Below are 19,866 nucleotides of genomic sequence, written 5' to 3' on the forward strand. Positions count from 1 at the left end.
CCCCTTCCCCCACCGTGCCCGGAAGGAAACCCCTTCCCCCACCGTGCCCGGAAGGAAGGAAACCCCTTCCCCCACCGTGCCCGGAGGCAGGAAACCCCTTCCCCCACCGTGCCCGGAAGCAGGAAACCCCTTCCCCCACCGTGGCCGGAGGCAGGAAACCCCTTCCCCCACCGTGCCCGGAGGCAGGAAACCCCTTCCCCCACCGTGCCCGGAAGGAAGGAAACCCCTTCCCCCACCGTGCCCGGAAGGAAGGAAACCCCTTCCCCCACCGTGCCCGGAAGGAAGGAAACCCCTTCCCCCACCGTGCCCGGAAGAAAGGAAACCCCTTCCCCCACCGTGCCCGGAAGGAAGGAAACCCCTTGCCCCACCGTGCCCGGAGGAAGGAAACCCCTTCCCCCACCGTGCCCGGAGGCAGGAAACCCCTTCCCCCACCGTGCCCGGAGGAAGGAAACCCCTTCCCCCACCGTGCCCGGAGGAAGGAAACCCCTTCCCCCACCGTGCCCGGAGGAAGGAAACCCCTTCCCCCACCGTGCCCCGGGAGGTGGGAAACCCTGCCCCCACTGTGCCAGGAAACCCTCCCCCCACGTGCCGGGAGGCGGGAAAACCACCGTGCTGGGACACCCTCCCCCCACCGTGCCAGGAAACCCTCCCCCCCACCGTGCCGGGAAACCCTCCCCCCCACCGTGCCGGCCATAACACTGCACTCTCCTCCATAACAGTGGGTTCTGGTACATGGCCAATGATTTTAACTTCCCATAAATCCATTTCTCAGTGCTCATTGCGGGATACAGAAATTCAGACTGTTGGGTTTTACTGCCGTCTACAGGAGAATCTGGAAACTGGTATAACCCCTTGTAACGGAATGACCCGTGACACCCAGAGACTTTGTGAGGATGGGGGATACTCCTGTGTCAGCGTCACTGATAACTCTTGGGTCTGAGTCCACTCTGTGCCCTTTGGGCATGGAGTGGCAAGGGAATCATAATTCATGTATTACATGAGATAGGACCTCAATAATAGTTCATATTGCAGGATCTTGAGAAACTGCAAGATGTTGGATTGTTTTGGCGTGGACAGTGATTTACAGTATATTCCTTAAATGCCTGCAAAGAATATTCTATGACTCATTTCTAGTGACATGCTAATTGAGTCAGGGCTTGGAAGACATTCCATTGTGTGATGCTGCTTTGTGTGCTATTGATGATAGATGTGTTGTGACTCTAAAAGTCAGACGTCTGTGCAATGTGGATTGGGCAGATGAATGACTTATTGTCGGAGACGCAACGTCTAGGGGATAATTAACTCTGAATATCATTATGTAAAAGAGTGTGATTGAAGCCCCCATGGTGTGATGAGGGGGGGACAGTTTGATTGTTCCTGTAAATTCTGTGACCTGTTGTACTGCATATAAACAAGCTAAGAAGCCATTAAAAGTTAGTTCATATTTTGACGCAGTAACAGAGCTTGTCAGTCTCGTTATTGAGGGAGTTCTTATGGAATGGATCGGGTTCTGTTGCCAAGAGCATGATCAGAGACCTTTAGCGAGGTTGGACCGGTGTTCCTCAAAGATCCCATATTCTTCCCATTGAAGGACCACGAGCTTGATATAAGGTTCATCTGAAGCACCGGGAAATGGTACCATCAAGAATGACAAAACAGTCTAACAGAAGCAGTGAGGTGAACCCGCCTGACATGGACTACATCCGAGAGGGTTCAGAGCTGCAGTGAAGCTGAATATCTGCTGCTGCTTCTAATTGTAAAGTGTGGAGAGGCGTGCACAGAGGCGTTGCTAGGGGAGTGCGGCCCGCACCGGGTGACACCCGCTAGAGGGGTGACACCAACCCTAGTGACGCCACTGGGCGTGCACGTCGGGATCACTTCCTTATCTCTGGCGTATTACAAGCCAGTGCTCAGCACTTTACACAAAGAACCATAGAAGATACTCACTAATATGCAAATGTGATTGTCTAACGGCACCAGAAAACGGAGGGAGATCTCCTAAAAAACTGAATCCGGACAGAGACAGAAGAACCATGTCCTGGACAGAAGAACCGTGTCCTAGACAGAAGAACCGTGTCCTAGACAGAAGAACCGTGTCCTAGACAGAAGAACCGTGTCCTAGACAGAAGAACCATGTCCTAGACAGAAGAACCGTGTCCTAGACAGAAGAACCGTGTCCTAGACAGAAGAACCGTGTCCTAGACAGAAGAACCGTGTCCTAGACAGAAGAACCGTGTCCTAGACAGAAGAACCGTGTCCTAGACAGAAGAACCGTGTCCTAGACAGAAGAACCGTGTCCTAGACAGAAGAACCGTGTCCTAGACAGAAGAACCGTGTCCTAGACAGAAGAACCGTGTCCTAGACCGTGTCCTAGACAGAAGAACCGTGTCCTAGACAGAAGAACCGTGTCCTAGACAGAAGAACCGTGTCCTAGACAGAAGAACCGTGTCCTAGACAGAAGAACCGTGTCCTAGACAGAAGAACCGTGTCCTAGACAGAAGAACCGTGTCCTAGACAGAAGAACCGTGTCCTAGACAGAAGAACCGTGTCCTAGACAGAAGAACCGTGTCCTAGACAGAAGAACCGTGTCCTAGACAGAAGAACCGTGTCCTAGACAGAAGAACCGTGTCCTGGACAGAAGAACCGTGTCCTGGACAGAAGAACCATGTCCTGGACAGAAGAACCATGTCCTAGACAGAAGAACCATGTCCTAGACAGAAGAACCATGTCCTAGACAGAAGAACCATGTCCTAGACAGAAGAACCATGTCCTAGACAGAGGAACCATGTCCTAGACAGAAGAACCATGTCCTGGACAGAAGAACCATGTCCTAGACAGAAGAACCATGTCCTGGGTGAGGCGAAAGGCCAAAACTACTTTCAGTAGGAAGGAAATTCCGGACCTCGGCAACATCTTGTTCCTTTTGACACGAGCAGAAAGGAGGAGAAGGCCAGGAGCGCAGACACTCGCCTGGAGGATGTGAATGACAAGGAGAGCACGTTTGGAATATCCCGGGTGGGTTCAAGAGGAGTTTTCTGGAAGAGAGAACTGAACGGAGATCCTATGGAGTCAATTGTGAGGAGCCACATGAAAGAATGGCAATCCAGTGGAAGTGCCCAGAGCCAACTGCAGGTCTACATCTGTCTACAAATACACCGGGATTTGCCATACTGAGGATTCCCTGGGGTAAAAGTCTTACACTATTCGAAGTCTGCTTTCCATACGGTGCCGGACAAATGGGGACTGGCGAAGGACTGACTTGTCCCACAATGACAGAAGGTTATGTTTTATGGGTCTGGAGTGAAACTGGGCGAATGGGACAGCCTCTAAGGATTCAATTAACCCCAGAACCCAAGACTCAGAGGACTCCTCCAGGACTGAAGAGAGTCTGGAAGTGGAGATGTTGAAGCTTCTCATGAAGACAAACTCTGGCTTGAGCGGTGTCTAGGATTAGATCCAGAGGCCTGAAGACACGGGTACATTTCAGTGCCGAGTTCTGAAGGCCTAGTACCCAGCTGAACGTCTTCAAGGTTTGGCCGCTCATAACTTCATTGTGTGCTGGAACCTGTTCCCCCAGCAGAAGATAGTCCATGCACAGGAGCCAGCACCCCCGCGAATACCTGAGATGCAGAAGAAAGGCCCCAGCAGAAGATAGTCCATGCACAGGAGCCAGCACCCCCGCGAATACCTGAGATGCAGAAGAAAGGCCCCAGCAGAAGATAGTCCATGCACAGGAGCCAGCACCCCCGCGAATACCTGAGATGCAGAAGAAAGGCTTAACCGCTTGCCGACCGCCCACCGCAATTTTACTGCGGCAAGTTGGCTCGGCTGTGCAAAATCACGTAATATAACATGATGTTGCTTTGCGGCCACTAGGGGCGCGTGCCCCCTGCTCGCCCCTGGTGCTGATGCGAGTGCCCGGCGGGCCGGATCACCACCGGGCACCTGCGATCGCTCGTGACAGAGCCAGAACCCGGGAGCTGTGTGTGTAAACACACAGCTCCCGGTTCTTTCAGGGGGAGAAATGACTGATCGTATGTTCATACAATGTATGAACAGTGATCTGTCATTTCCCCTAGTCAGTCCCACCCCCCTTCAGTTAGAACACACTTTAGGGAACATAATTAACCCCTTGATCGCCCCCTAGTGTTAACCCCTTTCCTATCATTGACATTTTTACAGTAAATCAATACATTCTTATAGCACTGATCGCTATAAAAATGACAATGGTCCCAAAAATGTGTCAAAAGTGTCCGATGTGTCCGTCATAATGTCGCAGTCCCGATAAAAATTGCAGGTCGCCGCCATTACTAGTAAAAAAAAAATAATAATAATAATAATAATAATAAAAATGCCATAAAATGACCTCTTATTTTGTAGACGCTATAACTTTTGCGCAAACCAATCAATAAACGCTTATTGTGATTTTTTTTTACCGGAAATAGGTAGAAGAATACGTATCGGCCTAAACTGAGAAAAAAAAAGTTTTTTTTTTTTATATATTTTTGGGGATATTTATTATAGCAAAAAATAGATTTTTTTTTCAAAATTCTCGCTCTAATTATGTTTATAGCGCAAAAAAAAAAAAAACGCAGGTGATCAAATACCACCAAAAGAAAGCCCTATTTGTGAAAAAAAAAAAAACGTCAATTTTGTTTGGGAGACAATCGCGCAATTGTCAGTTAAAGCGACGCAGTGCCGGATCGCAAAAAGGGACCTGGTCATCGACCAGCAAAATGGTCCGGGCTGAAGTTGTTAATTGGCGGGGCCACAAACTGGAAGTGCAGAGGACCCACAGCAAACTGAAGGAAATGTTGATGTGGTTTTAATATATATTAGTAAAACCTTGGCTTGCGAGTATAATTCGTTTCCAGAATCATGCATGTAATCCAAAGCACTTGTATATCAAAGCAACCATTTTATTCATAAATCCTTCAGTTTATAGTGCATATAAAAAGATTACAGTGATGTGATTGGTTGTGTGACCATAAAATGTCCACCAATGTCCGTCTCCACAAGGGAAGGAAGGAAGGAAAATCCAGCAGGAGCTCCAGAGTATAAGGGCCCTTTCACACCAGCGGACGAACGGTCCGCTTTTCAGAAGTCCGTTTACGGACTTACAATGGCTCCCTATGGGATCACGGCCGTTAGCGGATGGAGCATCCGCTAACGTCCGTAACGATCCGCCTCCGCAAAGATCCGGTTTTTCAGACGGAAGAAAACCCTATTTTTCTTCCGTCTGACGGATCGGATGAATACGGACAGACGGTCCGTATTCATCCGATTCTCGATAGGGGAGAGCGGAGGAGAGACAGGGCGGTCTCTGCACAGTGTGCGGGGACCGCCCTGTCAGCTGACAGCTCAGCGGGGATTACGGAGGAATCCCCGCTGAGCCAAACGGGCTAACGGAGCGGATCAATACGGATCCGCTCCGTGTGAAAGAGCCCTTAGTCCCCATTCACGTCTAGGCGTTTTGTCGCCTGTAGTGCGACGCCGCTGCCGCCAGAGGGATGAAGAGACATTGCCCTCTATGGAGATGGTTCACATCTCCACGCCTGTCGCCTGCAGGATGAAAAAAGGTCCCGGACCTTTTTTTCAGGCGGCTTTCGGCGTTCGGGAACCATCTCCATAGAGGGGCACATCTAGGCGGACAATCGCTGCGTTTTGGCGCCGCAAATCGCGGTACAAAACGCTGCTATTTGCCGCCGCAATTCGCGGGACAAAACGCAGCGAATTTGTCTGCCTAGATGTGAATGGAGCCTAAAAGAGAAGAGCGGCGCCTCTAAGTGTAGCAATAAGTTGCTAAATGTTGTCCCTTCATTACATGTAACCAGATTGCTACATTAGAGGCTCCTCTCTTCTCTTTTATACTCAGCTGTGACATGACGCTACTCTTATATCAAGACATCGCTTGTATATGAAGACATCGCTTGTATATCAAGGCATCGCTTGTATATCAAGACATCGCTTGTATATCAAGGCATCGCTTGTATATCAAGTCAAAATGTGTTAAAAAAAAAAATTTGACTGTCTTGCAAAACGCTCTCAAACCAAGGTTTTACTCATACATACACACAAATGTATATATATATAAAATCTAACTCTATGTCAGTGCAGGTGCACATCGCTGATGTTCTCAGGAAGTCTCCCTGGTGATTGGAAGCCATGACAGACCTGGTAGATTCCATGTGGAACTTCTAAACCCAGATGAAGACCCTTGACTGGCCGTATGTACAACACATCACCATTGTCTCTGTACCAAGGCTGACTGTTGTCTCATTCATCACGGCCAATCCTGTTCCTATGTCTATGCTCCTGAGGAAGCGTTTCAACACGCGTAACATGTGGAGCGAGATCGCCTTCTCCTCTGGACCCACTTCATGGTTCTCCACTCTACGGTTGTATTTCTGGTCGTTCCTACCGAGTCTGTACAAGAAAACTGGATATTATTGTGAATGTTATGAGGACCTTTGTGGACCAGCTATAATATCGGAATATACGATTCTATTAGCTGGATTCAGGTAGTGTTACGCCGGCGTATCAGTAGATACGCCGTCGTAACTCTGAATCTACGCCGTCGTAAATTTAAGCAGATTCTGGAAACCAGATACGCTTAAATTAGGCTAAGATACGAGCGGCGCAAGTCTCCTACGCCGTCATATCTTAGGGTGCAAATTTACGCTGGCCGCTAGGTGGCGCTTCCGTTGTTTTCCGCGTCGAATATGCAAATGAGCAAGATACGCGTAAATATAAAGCTGCTCCCTAGGTGGCGCAGCCCATGCAAGGTATAGACGTCGGAACAGGCCTATCTTTTTACGTCGTTTGCGCAAGTCGTACGCGAATAGGGCTGTGCGTAAGTTACGTTCACTTCACAGGCATTGAGCCGACGTATCTTAGGCATTCTATCAGACGCATGCGCACTGGGATTCTTTCAAATTTAAATAAAACACGCCGACATCATCCACATTTCATATAAGCGGGCTTACGCCGGACCACATACGCTACGCCGCCGTAACGCTACGCCGCAACTTAGGGTGCAAGTTCTTTCTGAATACAGAACTTGCGCCCCAATTTACGGCGGCGTAAAGTATCTGAGATACGTTACACCCGCCGACAGATACACTCTTGTATCTGAATCTGGCTATCTATGTAGAATTGTTTTATTTCTTATTTTTTTTTAATTAAATATATATTAGTATTTCTACAATAAAAACCCTTATGCCGCGTACACACGACCATTTTTCATGAGGAGAAAGCTGCCATTTTTTAGATTGGTCGCGAAAACGGGTGTATGCTCCATGCAAACAAAAAAAAATTAGAACCTGCTCCAATTTTTCTCGTGGTTTTGCCCGTCGTTCTTTTTCTCGTCACGGTTGTAATGGAGATCGCACATTCATCACGCTGTAAAAGACTGAAAAGCGCAAATCGTCTCTCGCCAAACTTTTACTAACACGCGGTAACACGAAATTAGCAAAGGCAGCCCAAAAGGTGGCGCCATTCGAATGGAACTTCCCCTTTATAGTGCCGTCGTACGTCACCACGCTTTGCTCAGGCGCTTTTTTTTTTTTGTGTGTGTGCAAGGAAGGCTTGAGTAGAGTAATTGGATCTTAGGTCCCCAAACCAGAGAGCCAAGAAAAGAAGGGGGGGGGGGGCAATAGGACTATCACGGTACAGGTACAATAATGAAAATGGAGATATGCATATAAAAACAAAAAAGATACATTTTATTCAAACATAACAAAAATACAAAATTTAAAATGGTGATAACCATATACAACACCACCACAATGGGGGAACAACACGATGGGTTGGAGGTTATAAACGGTCTCAACTAGTTTCACGGTGTTCACCGCTTCATCAGGAGAACATCTAAAAATAATTGAACAATCAATAATCCAATAAATCACAAAACAACAATGTATATACAAGGGGTAAAAATCTAGGCGGAGCTGCTTACCCAAATAAAATCTTTGCATCACCCTTTGCTACACAACCCCTATTTGTTCTTGGCGGGCTCTCAAGATCTCTATACTTTACATAACAGACAAGTAGGTCTTTCCACACATGCGTCCCCTATGGCTATGGCCGTGCCCGCTGTTATCACCCAGCGGGATTTATTTGGGTAAGCAGCTCAGCCTAGATTTTTCCCCTTGTATATACATTGTTGTTTTGTGATTTATTGGATTATTGATTGTTTGTTCAACTATTTTTAGATGTGCTCCTGATGAAGCGGTGAACACCGCAAAACTAGTTAAGGCCGTTATAACCTCCAGCCCATCGTGTTGTTCCCCCATTGGGGACCTCTATAGTGGTGTTTTATATGGTTATCACCATTTTAAATTTGTATTTTTGTTATGTTTAACCACTTAAGCCCCGGACCAATATGCTGGCTAAAGACCCAAGGTGTTTTTTTCAGTTCGGGACTGCGTCGCTTTAACAGACAATTGCGCGGTCGTGCGACGTGGCTCCCAAACAAAATTGGCGTCCTTTTTTCCCCACAAATAGAGCTTTCTTTTGGTGGTATTTGATCACATCTGCGGTTTTTAGTTTTTGCGCTATAAACAAAAATAGAGCGACAATTTTGAAAAAAATTCAATATTTTTTACTTTTTGCTATAATAAAAATCCCCCAAAAATATATATAATTTTTTTTTTCTTCCTCAGTTTAGGCCGATACGTATTCTTCTACCTATTTTTGGTAAAAAAAAAAAAAAAATTAAAAAAAAAAAATCGCAATAATCGTTTATCGGTTGATTTGCGCAAAATTTATAGCGTTTACAAAATAGGGGATAGTTTTATTGCATTTTTATTATTTTTTGTTTTTTTACTACTAATGGCAGCGATCAGCGATTTTTTTCGTGACTGCGACATTATGGCGGACACTTCGGACAATTTTGACACATTTTTGGGACCATTGTCATTTTCACAGCAAAAAATGCATTTAAATTGCATTGTTTATTGTGAAAATGACAGTTGCAGTTTGGGATTTAACCACAAGGGAGCGCTGTAGGAGTTAGGGTTCACCTAGTATGTGTTTACAACTGTAGGGGGGTGTGGCTGTAGGTCTGACGTCATCGATCGCGTCTCCCCTATAAAGGGGATGACGCGATCGATACGCCGCCACAGTGAAGCACGGGGAAGCCGTGTTTACACACGGCTCTCCCCGTTCTTCAGCTCCGGGGACCGATCGCCACAATCGGCGATCGGGTCCGCGGGACCCGCGGTCCCGGAGCTTCGGACCGTGTCGCGGGCTGGGTACAAGTACAGGACGTATATATACACGTGCTTGTGCCCAGCCGTGCCATTCTGCCGACGTATATGTGCAGGAGGCGGTCCTTAAATGGTTAAATAAAATGTATCTTTTGTTTTTATATGCATATCTCCATTTTCATTATTGTACCTGTACCGTGATAGTCCTATTGGCTCCCCCCTTCTTTTCTTGGCTCTCTGGTTCGGGGACCTTAGATCCAATTACTCATACTTCAAGGATGATGGTACCTTTTATTGTAGTAATTATTTACTTTACTCCAGAGGCTCTTATTTCACAAGGAAGGCTTGAGAGGAATCGCATCGAGAAAAACTTCATTTTTTTTGCATGACGGTCGCGTGTACGCGGCATCAGTGTTTTACAATACCTACTCGTGTGCCTCTAAAAGTCCAAATTCCCTTTAGTTCATAGCTAGAAATATACCCCTTATGGTTTTCGCCCAATCAGTTAGGGTTTCTTAGACCAATGTCAAAGACAAGTCATGTTGTACTGCAGGGCCTGGCAAAGAGAACAGTTCCAGACGTGTCAAGAGAGCGCGGAGCGCGCACACGCCACTCCACCAAGCAGAGGACATCAGCGCTCAGTCCCTCAGGGGTTCACCCTTTCCACGGTACACCGGCAGAAGTGGGAATTTTTAATCTGTGTCCATTTGTTCCTAGGAAAGATGGTGAGTAGCAAGCACTAGGGGCCGAGTCTTCAGAGATAGGGTTACACCCGTGGCTGTACATTGAATCTGAACCTGGAAAGTTCTGTGTGGCTTACCAATACAAAACACTAAGATCCAGGAAGCACCACAATGCAGAGCCCAATGCCGGAGGGTCAAGGTCCGGCCTAGCCCAGCATATCCAGCCCAGCGGGGTTTGGGCACAGCATGCCAAATGTCAAGCTGAAGAAAGGCTGACCCAGAAATCTGCATACAGAGACCAGATCAAGCACTGGTATGGCAGGAACCTCAACCGGAAGAAAAAATAAAAATACTGAAGAAAAACTTTTAGCTAGCAAAATAGGTTACGACTTGTCTCCACAGAGCAAAGGTGGTCATCCTCCTAGCTAAAAACTGAGGTATGCTGGGAATAAGAGGTCTTATATCTGGCTGGTCACAGCGAGCATCCAAATCTCCCTGCGGGTGGCAGTATAACCCGTCAGTCCCTGAACATCTCTGTCCCTCAAGAGAATTTCATGGCAGCTTTTGAAGTATCTCAGTCTTTCCACTCACCTTTGTTACATAGAAAGCATCCACATTCTTCTTATAGAGAGAGAGGATGCCAGGGATCAGCCGCGGGAGATGCTCCTCCAACTTCTCATTGGGCAACAGGTGACTCATCGGCCCGAGAGCCTCAACCACAGCCAACCTGACCTGCAGAGGAAGCAGAGAGACGCGACTGAGAGGAGAGTGTGAGAGAGAGAAAAGGAGCGAGAGTGAGAAAAGAGAAAAAGAAAAAAAAGAGAAAAATAGAAGGAGAGAGATACGAGGGCAAGAGAGATACGAGGGCAAGAGAGATACGAGGGCAAGAGAGATACGAGGGCAAGAGAGATACGAGGGCAAGAGAGATACGAGGGCAAGAGATACACGAGTACAAGAGAGATACGAGTATTAGAGAGATACGAGTACTAGAGAGATACGAGTACTAGAGAGATACGAGTACTAGAGAGATACGAGGATAAGAGAGATACGAGGATAAGAGAGATACGAGTATTAGAGAGATACGAGTATTAGAGAGATACGAGTACTAGAGAGATACGAGTACTAGAGAGATACGAGTACTAGAGAGATACGAGGATAAGAGAGATACGAGGATAAGAGAGATACGAGTATTAGAGAGATACGAGTACTAGAGAGATACGAGTACTAGAGAGATACGAGGATAAGAGAGATACGAGTATTAGAGAGATACGAGGATAAGAGAGATACGAGGATAAGAGAGATACGAGGAGAAGAGAGATACGAGTGTAAGAGAGATACGAGTATTAGAGAGATACGAGTATTAGAGAGATACGAGGATAAGAGAGATACGAGGATAAGAGAGATACGAGGATAAGAGAGATACGAGGATAAGAGAGATACGAGGATAAGAGAGGATAAGAGAGATACGAGGGTAAGAGAGATACGAGTGTAAGAGAGATACGAGTATTAGAGAGATACGAGGATAAGAGAGACACGAGGAAAAGAGATACGAGGATAAGAGAGATACGAGGATAAGAGAGACACGAGGATAAGAGAGACACGAGGATAAGAGATACGAGGATAAGAGAGATACGAGTATTAGAGAGATACGAGTATTAGAGAGATACGAGTACTAGAGAGATACGAGTACTAGAGAGATACGAGTACTAGAGAGATACGAGGATAAGAGAGATACGAGGATAAGAGAGATACGAGTATTAGAGAGATACGAGTACTAGAGAGATACGAGTACTAGAGAGATACGAGGATAAGAGAGATACGAGTATTAGAGAGATACGAGGATAAGAGAGATACGAGGATAAGAGAGATACGAGGAGAAGAGAGATACGAGTGTAAGAGAGATACGAGTATTAGAGAGATACGAGTATTAGAGAGATACGAGGATAAGAGAGATACGAGGATAAGAGAGATACGAGGATAAGAGAGATACGAGGATAGAGAGATACGAGGATAAGAGAGGATAAGAGAGATACGAGGGTAAGAGAGATACGAGTGTAAGAGAGATACGAGTATTAGAGAGATACGAGGATAAGAGAGACACGAGGAAAAGAGATACGAGGATAAGAGAGATACGAGTGTAAGAGAGATACGAGTGTAAGAGAGATACGAGTATTAGAGAGATACGAGTATTAGAGAGATACGAGTATTAGAGAGATACGAGTATTAGAGAGATACGAGTACTAGAGAGATACGAGGATAAGAGAGATACGAGGAGAAGAGAGATACGAGTGTAAGAGAGATACGAGTATTAGAGAGATACGAGGATAAGAGAGATACGAGTGTAAGAGAGATACGAGTATTAGAGAGATACGAGTATTAGAGAGATACGAGGATAAGAGAGATACGAGGATAAGAGAGATACGAGGATAAGAGAGATACGAGGATAAGAGAGATACGAGGATAAGAGAGGATAAGAGAGATACGAGGGTAAGAGAGATACGAGTGTAAGAGAGATACGAGTATTAGAGAGATACGAGTATTAGAGAGATACGAGTATTAGAGAGATACGAGTATTAGAGAGATACGAGGATAAGAGAGATACGAGGATAAGAGAGATACGAGGATAAGAGAGGATAAGAGAGATACGAGTATTAGAGAGATACGAGTGTAAGAGAGATACGAGTATTAGAGAGATACGAGTATTAGAGAGACACGAGGATAAGAGAGACACGAGGATAAGAGAGATACGCGTATAAGAGAGATACGAGTATTAGAGAGATACGAGTATTAGAGAGATACGAGTATTAGAGAGATACGAGTATTAGAGAGATACGAGGATAAGAGAGATACGAGGATAAGAGAGATACGAGTATTAGAGAGATACGAGTATTAGAGAGATACGGGGATAAGAGAGACACGAGTATTAGAGAGATACGAGTATTAGAGAGATACGAGGATAAGAGAGATACGAGGATAAGAGAGATACGAGGATAAGAGAGATACGAGTGTAAGAGAGATACGAGGATAAGAGAGACACGAGGATAAGAGAGACACGAGGATAAGAGAGATACGAGTGTAAGAGAGATACGAGTGTAAGAGAGATACGAGTATTAGAGATCTACGAGTATTAGAGAGATACGAGGATAAGAGAGACACGAGGATAAGAGAGACACGAGGATAAGAGAGATAAGAGAGATACGAGGATTAGAGAGACACGAGTATTAGAGAGATACGGGGATAAGAGAGATACGGGGATAAGAGAGACACGAGTATTAGAGAGATACGGGGATAAGAGAGATACGGGGATAAGAGAGACACGAGGATAAGAGAGATACGAGGATTAGAGAGATACGAGGATAAGAGAGATACGAGGATAAGAGAGATACGAGGATAAGAGAGATACGAGGATAAGAGAGATACGAGTGTAAGAGAGATACGAGTGTAAGAGAGATACGAGGATTAGAGAGATACGAGGATTAGAGAGATACGAGGATAAGAGAGATACGAGTGTAAGAGAGATACGAGTGTAAGAGAGATACGAGGATAAGAGAGATACGAGTATAAGAGAGACACGAGGATTATAGAGATACGAGGATAAGAGAGATACGAGGATAAGAGAGATACGAGTATTAGAGAGATACGAGGATAAGAGAGATACGAGTATTAGAGAGATACGAGGATAAGAGAGATAATACAAAGATGAGCAGGTAGAGAGGACATTGGGACAGGGACAACCGAGGGACGGACACTTCCAGACACAACCCCCGGGGTCAGAGGACAGACACCTGCATCAGATCATTACTATTTATTGTTCAGACACCTCATTATACCCTCAGAGCTGGTCGGCGCCTCACCTTGGACTCGCGGTTCTGCAGCCAGTTATTGAAGAGGACATCGTAGGCGTTGAAGAGCTCATTAGAGAAGGTGTCCTTCCTCACGGTGGGGTCCGGAGCTTTATCCAGGTTAGCCAGATACTCCAGAACACTCTCACTGAAACGCTGCAGAGCTGAGACAGGACACATCAGAGGCTGTTATCAGAGCAATCACCCAAATCCCCCCCCTCAGGTAAGACCTGGCTCTGGTACCTTCGACTGATAGGAGTGCCACTTCTGACACCCCCCTCATGTATGGTACTATAGCAATACATGGGTGGACAGGGTTATCATTGCTGGAAGAGCAGCACATTATATGGCGGAGCAGTGCTCACCCTCCATAAAGGACAGGACTCTGTACACAGACATGAACCCGGAGATCAGGATCCATCCTTCCCATAGACTGCACATGGCCGACATTCAGACATCACAAAGATGCAAAGCTCCACCAATGATATATGAACCCCGCTATCCTTTACCAGCGCCAGCCAAGCTCTGGCCTTGTGCCACCTCAGCTATGTTCTACTGGCAGCAACCCATAACAACCAATCAGAATTCATAATACCTCCTACCTCTGCCCAGTAAATAGACCCTTGTACTTCATGGGGTATTGGGGTCTCTGTATATTGGGCCCTGTCCAGGCTCTGGAGTTTATACATTCAAATTCTAGAATAAGGTCATTGGCGGAGTTCTGTACCTGGTCATTGGCGGAGTTCTGTACCTCGTCATTGGCGGAGCTCCCTATCTGAATATCAACCTTGTTCATTGGCGGAGCTCCCTACCTCGTCATTGGCGGAGCTCCCTACCTCGTCATTGGCGGAGTTCTGTACCTGGTCATTGGCGGAGCTCCGTACCTGAATATCTGCCTTGGTCATTGGCGGAGCTCCCTACCTCGTCATTGGCGGAGCTCCCTACCTCGTCATTGGCAGAGCTCCCTACCTCGTCATTGGCAGAGCTCCCTACCTCGTCATTGGCAGAGCTCCCTACCTCGTCATTGGCAGAGCTCCCTACCTCGTCATTGGCAGAGCTCCCTACCTCGTCATTGGCAGAGCTCCCTACCTCGTCATTGGCAGAGCTCCCTACCTCGTCATTGGCAGAGCTCCCTACCTCGTCATTGGCAGAGCTCCCTACCTCGTCATTGGCAGAGCTCCCTACCTCGTCATTGGCAGAGCTCCCTACCTCGTCACTAGTGGAGTTCTGTACCTCGTCATTGGCGGAGCTCCCTGCCTTGGTCATTGGCAGAGCTCCCTACCTGAATATCTGCCTTGGTCATTGGCGGAGCTCCCTATCTGGTCATTGGTAGAGTTCCGTACCTGGTCATTGGCGGAGCTCCGTACCTGGTCATTGGTAGAGTTCCGTACCTGGTCATTGGTAGAGTTCCGTACCTGGTCATTGGTAGAGTTCCGTACCTGGTCATTGGTAGAGTTCCGTACCTGGTCATTGGTAGAGTTCCGTACCTGGTCATTGGTAGAGTTCCGTACCTGGTCATTGGTAGAGTTCCGTACCTGGTCATTGGTAGAGTTCCGTACCTGGTCATTGGTAGAGTTCCGTACCTGGTCATTGGTAGAGTTCCGTACCTGGTCATTGGTAGAGTTCCGTACCTGGTCATTGGTAGAGTTCCGTACCCGAATATCTGCCCTGTTTAGGCTCCTACATCCTACTCTGGGTAATACACCCTCCTAATATTTATTGATATACCCCCCCCCCCTCCTGTCCTCACTGTACACACACATTACCATATCACTCAATCCCGATGATTTCTCAGGCTTACCCACACAGAAGACGGCTTTCATGGGGTCCTGTTTGGCCATCCCCAACATTGGCAGCATGGTCCCCAGAATGGAGTTCAGGAACGGGACCATCCCAAACACTGACAGAGACAAGAGAGGATTATTGTCACCGTCATTTCACTGACATCACAGAGGACACACGGCACACGCTTACCATTCGCCACCGAGAGATTGGCCAACGTCTGCATGATAAAGAAGTGTGGGAGGATCCCCGGCTGGAACTTCAGCAGAATCTCCTCCATGACGTTGTTAATGAAGCTCCGACCAACCGCGACAAGGACGTTACTGGCCGCCTGCTGCCACTCAAATACGATGTCCTGAGAGGAGGGGAGAGTAGGGGGGGGGGGTCAGATATACCGGTAGGGGGAAGGGAGGAGTCGGATATAGCGGCAGAGGAGGAGGAGTCATGGATAAGAAACAAAAAGTACCGAATGCCAATGAACCCCATAGACCTCTCCATACAAAGATCTTCTGACCCGCACTCCCCCATAGACCTCTCCATACACAGATCTTCTGACCCGCACTCCCCCATAGACCTCTCCATACATAGATCTTCTGACCCGCACTCCCCCATAGACCTCTCCATACACAGATCTTCTGACCCGCACTCCCCCATAGACCTCTCCATACACAGATCTTCTGACCCGCACTCCCCCATAGACCTTCTCCATACACAGATCTTCTGACCCGCACTCCCCATAGACCTCTCCATACACAGATCTTCTGACCCGCACTCCCCATAGACCTCTCCATACACAGATCTTCTGACCCACACTCCCCCATACACAGATCTTCTGACCCGCACTCCCCCATAGACCTCTCCATACACAGATCTTCTGACCCGCACTCCCCCCATAGACCTCTCCATACACAGATCTTCTGACCCGCACTCCCCCATAGACCTCTCCATACACAGATCTTCTGACCCGCACTCCCCCATAGACCTCTCCATACACAGATCTTCTGACCCGCACTCCCCCATAGAGCTCTCCATACACAGATCTTCTGACCCGCACTCCCCCATAGATCTCTCCATACACAGATCTTCTGACCCGCACTCCCCCATAGACCTCACTCCCCCCATAGACCTCTCCATACACAGATCTTCTGACCCGCACTCCCCCATAGATCTCTCCATACACAGATCTTCTGACCCGCACTCCCCCATAGACCTCTCCATACACAGATCTTCTGACCCGCACTCCCCATAGACCTCTCCATACAAAGATCTTCTGACCCGCACTCCCCCATAGACCTCTCCATACACAGATCTTCTGACCCGCACTCCCCCACAGATCCCTCCATACACAGATCTTCTGACCCGCACTCCCCCATAGACCTCTCCATACACCGATCTTCTGACCCGCACTCCCCCATAGACTTCTCCATACACAGATCTTCTGACCCGCACTCCCCCATAGACAGATCTTCTGACCCGCACTCCCCCATAGACCTCTCCATACACAGATCTTCTGACCCGCACTCCCCCATAGACAGATCTTCTGACCCGCACTCCCCCATAGACCTCTCCATACACAGATCTTCTGACCCGCACTCCCCATAGACCTCTCCATACACAGATCTTCTGACCCGCACTCCCCCATAGACCTCTCCATACACAGATCTTCTGACCCGCACTCCCCCATAGGCCTCTCCATACACAGATCTTCTGACCCGCACTCCCCCATAGACCTCTCCATACACAGATCTTCTGACCCGCACTCCCCATAGACCTCTCCATACACAGATCTTCTGACCCGCACTCCCCCATAGGCCTCTCCATACACAGATCTTCTGACCCGCACTCCCCCATAGACCTCTCCATACACAGATCTTCTGACCCGCACTCCCCCATAGACCTCTCCATACACAGATCTTCTGACCCGCACTCCCCCATAGACCTCACCATACACAGATCTTCTGACCCGCACTCCCCCATAGACCTCTCCATACACAGATCTTCTGACCCGCACTCCCCCATAGACCTCTCCATACACAGATCTTCTGACCCGCACTCCCCCATAGACCTCTCCATACACAGATCTTCTGACCCGCACTCCCCCATAGACCTCTCCATACACAGATCTTCTGACCCGCACTCCCCCATAGACCTCTCCATACACAGATCTTCTGACCCGCACTCCCCCATAGACCTCTCCATACAAAGATCTTCTGACCCGCACTCCCCCATAGACCTCACCATACACAGATCTTCTGACCCGCACTCCCCCATAGACCTCACCATACACAGATCTTCTGACCCGCACTCCCCCATAGACCTCTCCATACACAGATCTTCTGACCCGCACTCCCCCATAGACCTCTCCATACACAGATCTTCTGACCCGCACTCCCCCATAGACCTCTCCATACACAGATCTTCTGACCCGCACTCCCCCATAGATCCCTCTATACACAGATCTTCTGACCCGCACTCCCCCATAGACCTCTCCATACACAGATCTTCTGACCCGCACTCCCCCATAGACCTCTCCATACACAGATCTTCTGACCCGCACTCCCCCATAGACCTCTCCATACACAGATCTTCTGACCCGCACTCCCCCATAGACCTCTCCATACACAGATCTTCTGACCCGCACTCCCCCATAGACCTCTCCATACACAGATCTTCTGACCCGCACTCCCCCATAGACCTCTCCATACACAGATCTTCTGACCCGCACTCCCCCATAGACCTCTCCATACACAGATCTTCTGACCCGCACTCCCCCATAGACCTCTCCATACAAAGATCTGCTGACCCTCACTCACCTTTGATTTGGTCATCTCATTTGAGGCCAGCAGGATGACCATCTTTGCTGTCTCTTTGTTCAATTTTGAAAGGTTTTCCCTTACTATGGTCTCCATTGCTCTCAGGATGATGGTGCGATGAGTAGTGGATAACTGCAGGTGGAACAAAATGGTGACAGATTTACCCACACTTCCCAGATGAAGAGATTGGGGGTCATGGTCACTGAGGGCCATGCTCAACCACCTCCCTGAGGGCCATACCCAACCACGTCCCTGAGGACTATGCTCAACCATGTCCCTGAGGGCCATACCCAACCACGTCCCTGAGGGCCATACCCAACCACGTCCCTGAGGGCCATACCCAACCACGTCCCTGAGGGCCATACCCAACCACGTCCCTGAGGGCCATACCCAACCACGTCCCTGAGGGCCATACCCAACCACGTCCCTGAGGGCCATAATTGTGACAGACTAACCTGGGACAGAGGCTTTTGGAGGGGACTACAGGCTAGCATCTTGCCTAATGACTACAGGCCCTGGCTTTTAAGGGAACATTACTCTTTGTGAGGTGTATACCTGGGGGACCCCTGGAGTAATGTTACTTTGGATTCAAGTCCATGTCTCCCCAAGACACACGGACTCTACGCTCGGGGCCCCTTTATAGGGCCTAGCTGCCTCATTGCCAATAGTGATTGCTTCAAACTTAGACTCAAAGCAGATGGTGATGTCATCAACTCAAACCACCTGTCTGGGGTTGTCTGCTATGATGTGTTTATTACGTAGGTCTAGTATGCCCTCCTAAGGGTCTCTCACATTGTCAATTCTGCTAATTAACACACCTATTGTCTGTTAGCAAACTACTGTGGGGGGGGGGATGTGTTTATACTTGTGACCAGGGCTTTTTTTCATGGAGAATAGGTGCAGGAACGCCCCCATTCTGAGTCATCGCTTTTCTACACCCCTACCCACCCCTGAGCACCGTCCCTTGGGTCCACCCCCTACCCACCTCCGAGCACCGTCCCTTAGGTCCACCCCTACCCACCGTCCCTTGGGTCCACCCCCTACCCACCTCTGAGCACCGTCCCTTGGGTCCACCCCCTACCCACCTCTGAGCACCGTCCCTTGGGTCCACCCCCTACCCACCTCTGAGCACCGTCCCTTGGGTCCACCCCCTACCCACCTCTGAGCACCGTCCCTTGGGTCCACCCCTACCCACCTCTGAGCACCGTCCCTTGGTTCCACCCCCTACCCACCTCCCAGTATTATCCCTTTTTGGAAAATACAGAATCAAGTATAAATTTGTGGTACTACATAATTTGTATGGAATTTGTTACTAACAAGAAAAGCAGCCAACAGCAATAGATCCCCCCCCCCCCCAGCAACAATAGACCTCCTGCCAAAAACAATACCTCCCCCCAACATCTCCCAGCAGCCAGCATCAATAGACTCCTCCCTCAAAAGTAGAGATCCCTCCTAGCAATAATAGACCCCCACTAGCAAAAATAGACCTGTCTCCAGCAACAATAGATCTTCTCCAGAGATAAATTTCCCCCCCAGC

At 48.2% G+C, this 19,866-nt stretch overlaps 2 protein-coding genes across 2 annotated transcripts in view; both read right to left on the reverse strand.

The window, feature by feature from the left end:
* The window catches only part of MROH1 (maestro heat like repeat family member 1), a gene marked incomplete at its 3' end in the record, with an annotated part of 156,514 nt that overhangs the window by 131,008 nt on the left and 5,640 nt on the right, over positions 1–19,866 (reverse strand).
* The window catches only part of LOC120921865 (maestro heat-like repeat-containing protein family member 1), a 35,439-nt gene continuing 25,931 nt past the window's right edge, over positions 10,359–19,866 (reverse strand). The window contains exons 5-9 of the mRNA XM_040334351.1: positions 18,330–18,461; positions 15,709–15,871; positions 15,536–15,634; positions 13,747–13,898; positions 10,359–10,624 (exon numbers count right to left, since the gene is read on the reverse strand). Coding sequence (XP_040190285.1) covers positions 10,445–10,624; positions 13,747–13,898; positions 15,536–15,634; positions 15,709–15,871; positions 18,330–18,461 — 726 coding nt within the window. The 3' untranslated portion in view covers positions 10,359–10,444. The remainder of the gene's footprint in view (positions 10,625–13,746; positions 13,899–15,535; positions 15,635–15,708; positions 15,872–18,329; positions 18,462–19,866) is intronic.

Source organism: Rana temporaria, assembly GCF_905171775.1.
Source record: "Rana temporaria chromosome 5 unlocalized genomic scaffold, aRanTem1.1 chr5z, whole genome shotgun sequence".
NCBI lineage: Eukaryota > Metazoa > Chordata > Amphibia > Anura > Ranidae > Rana > Rana temporaria.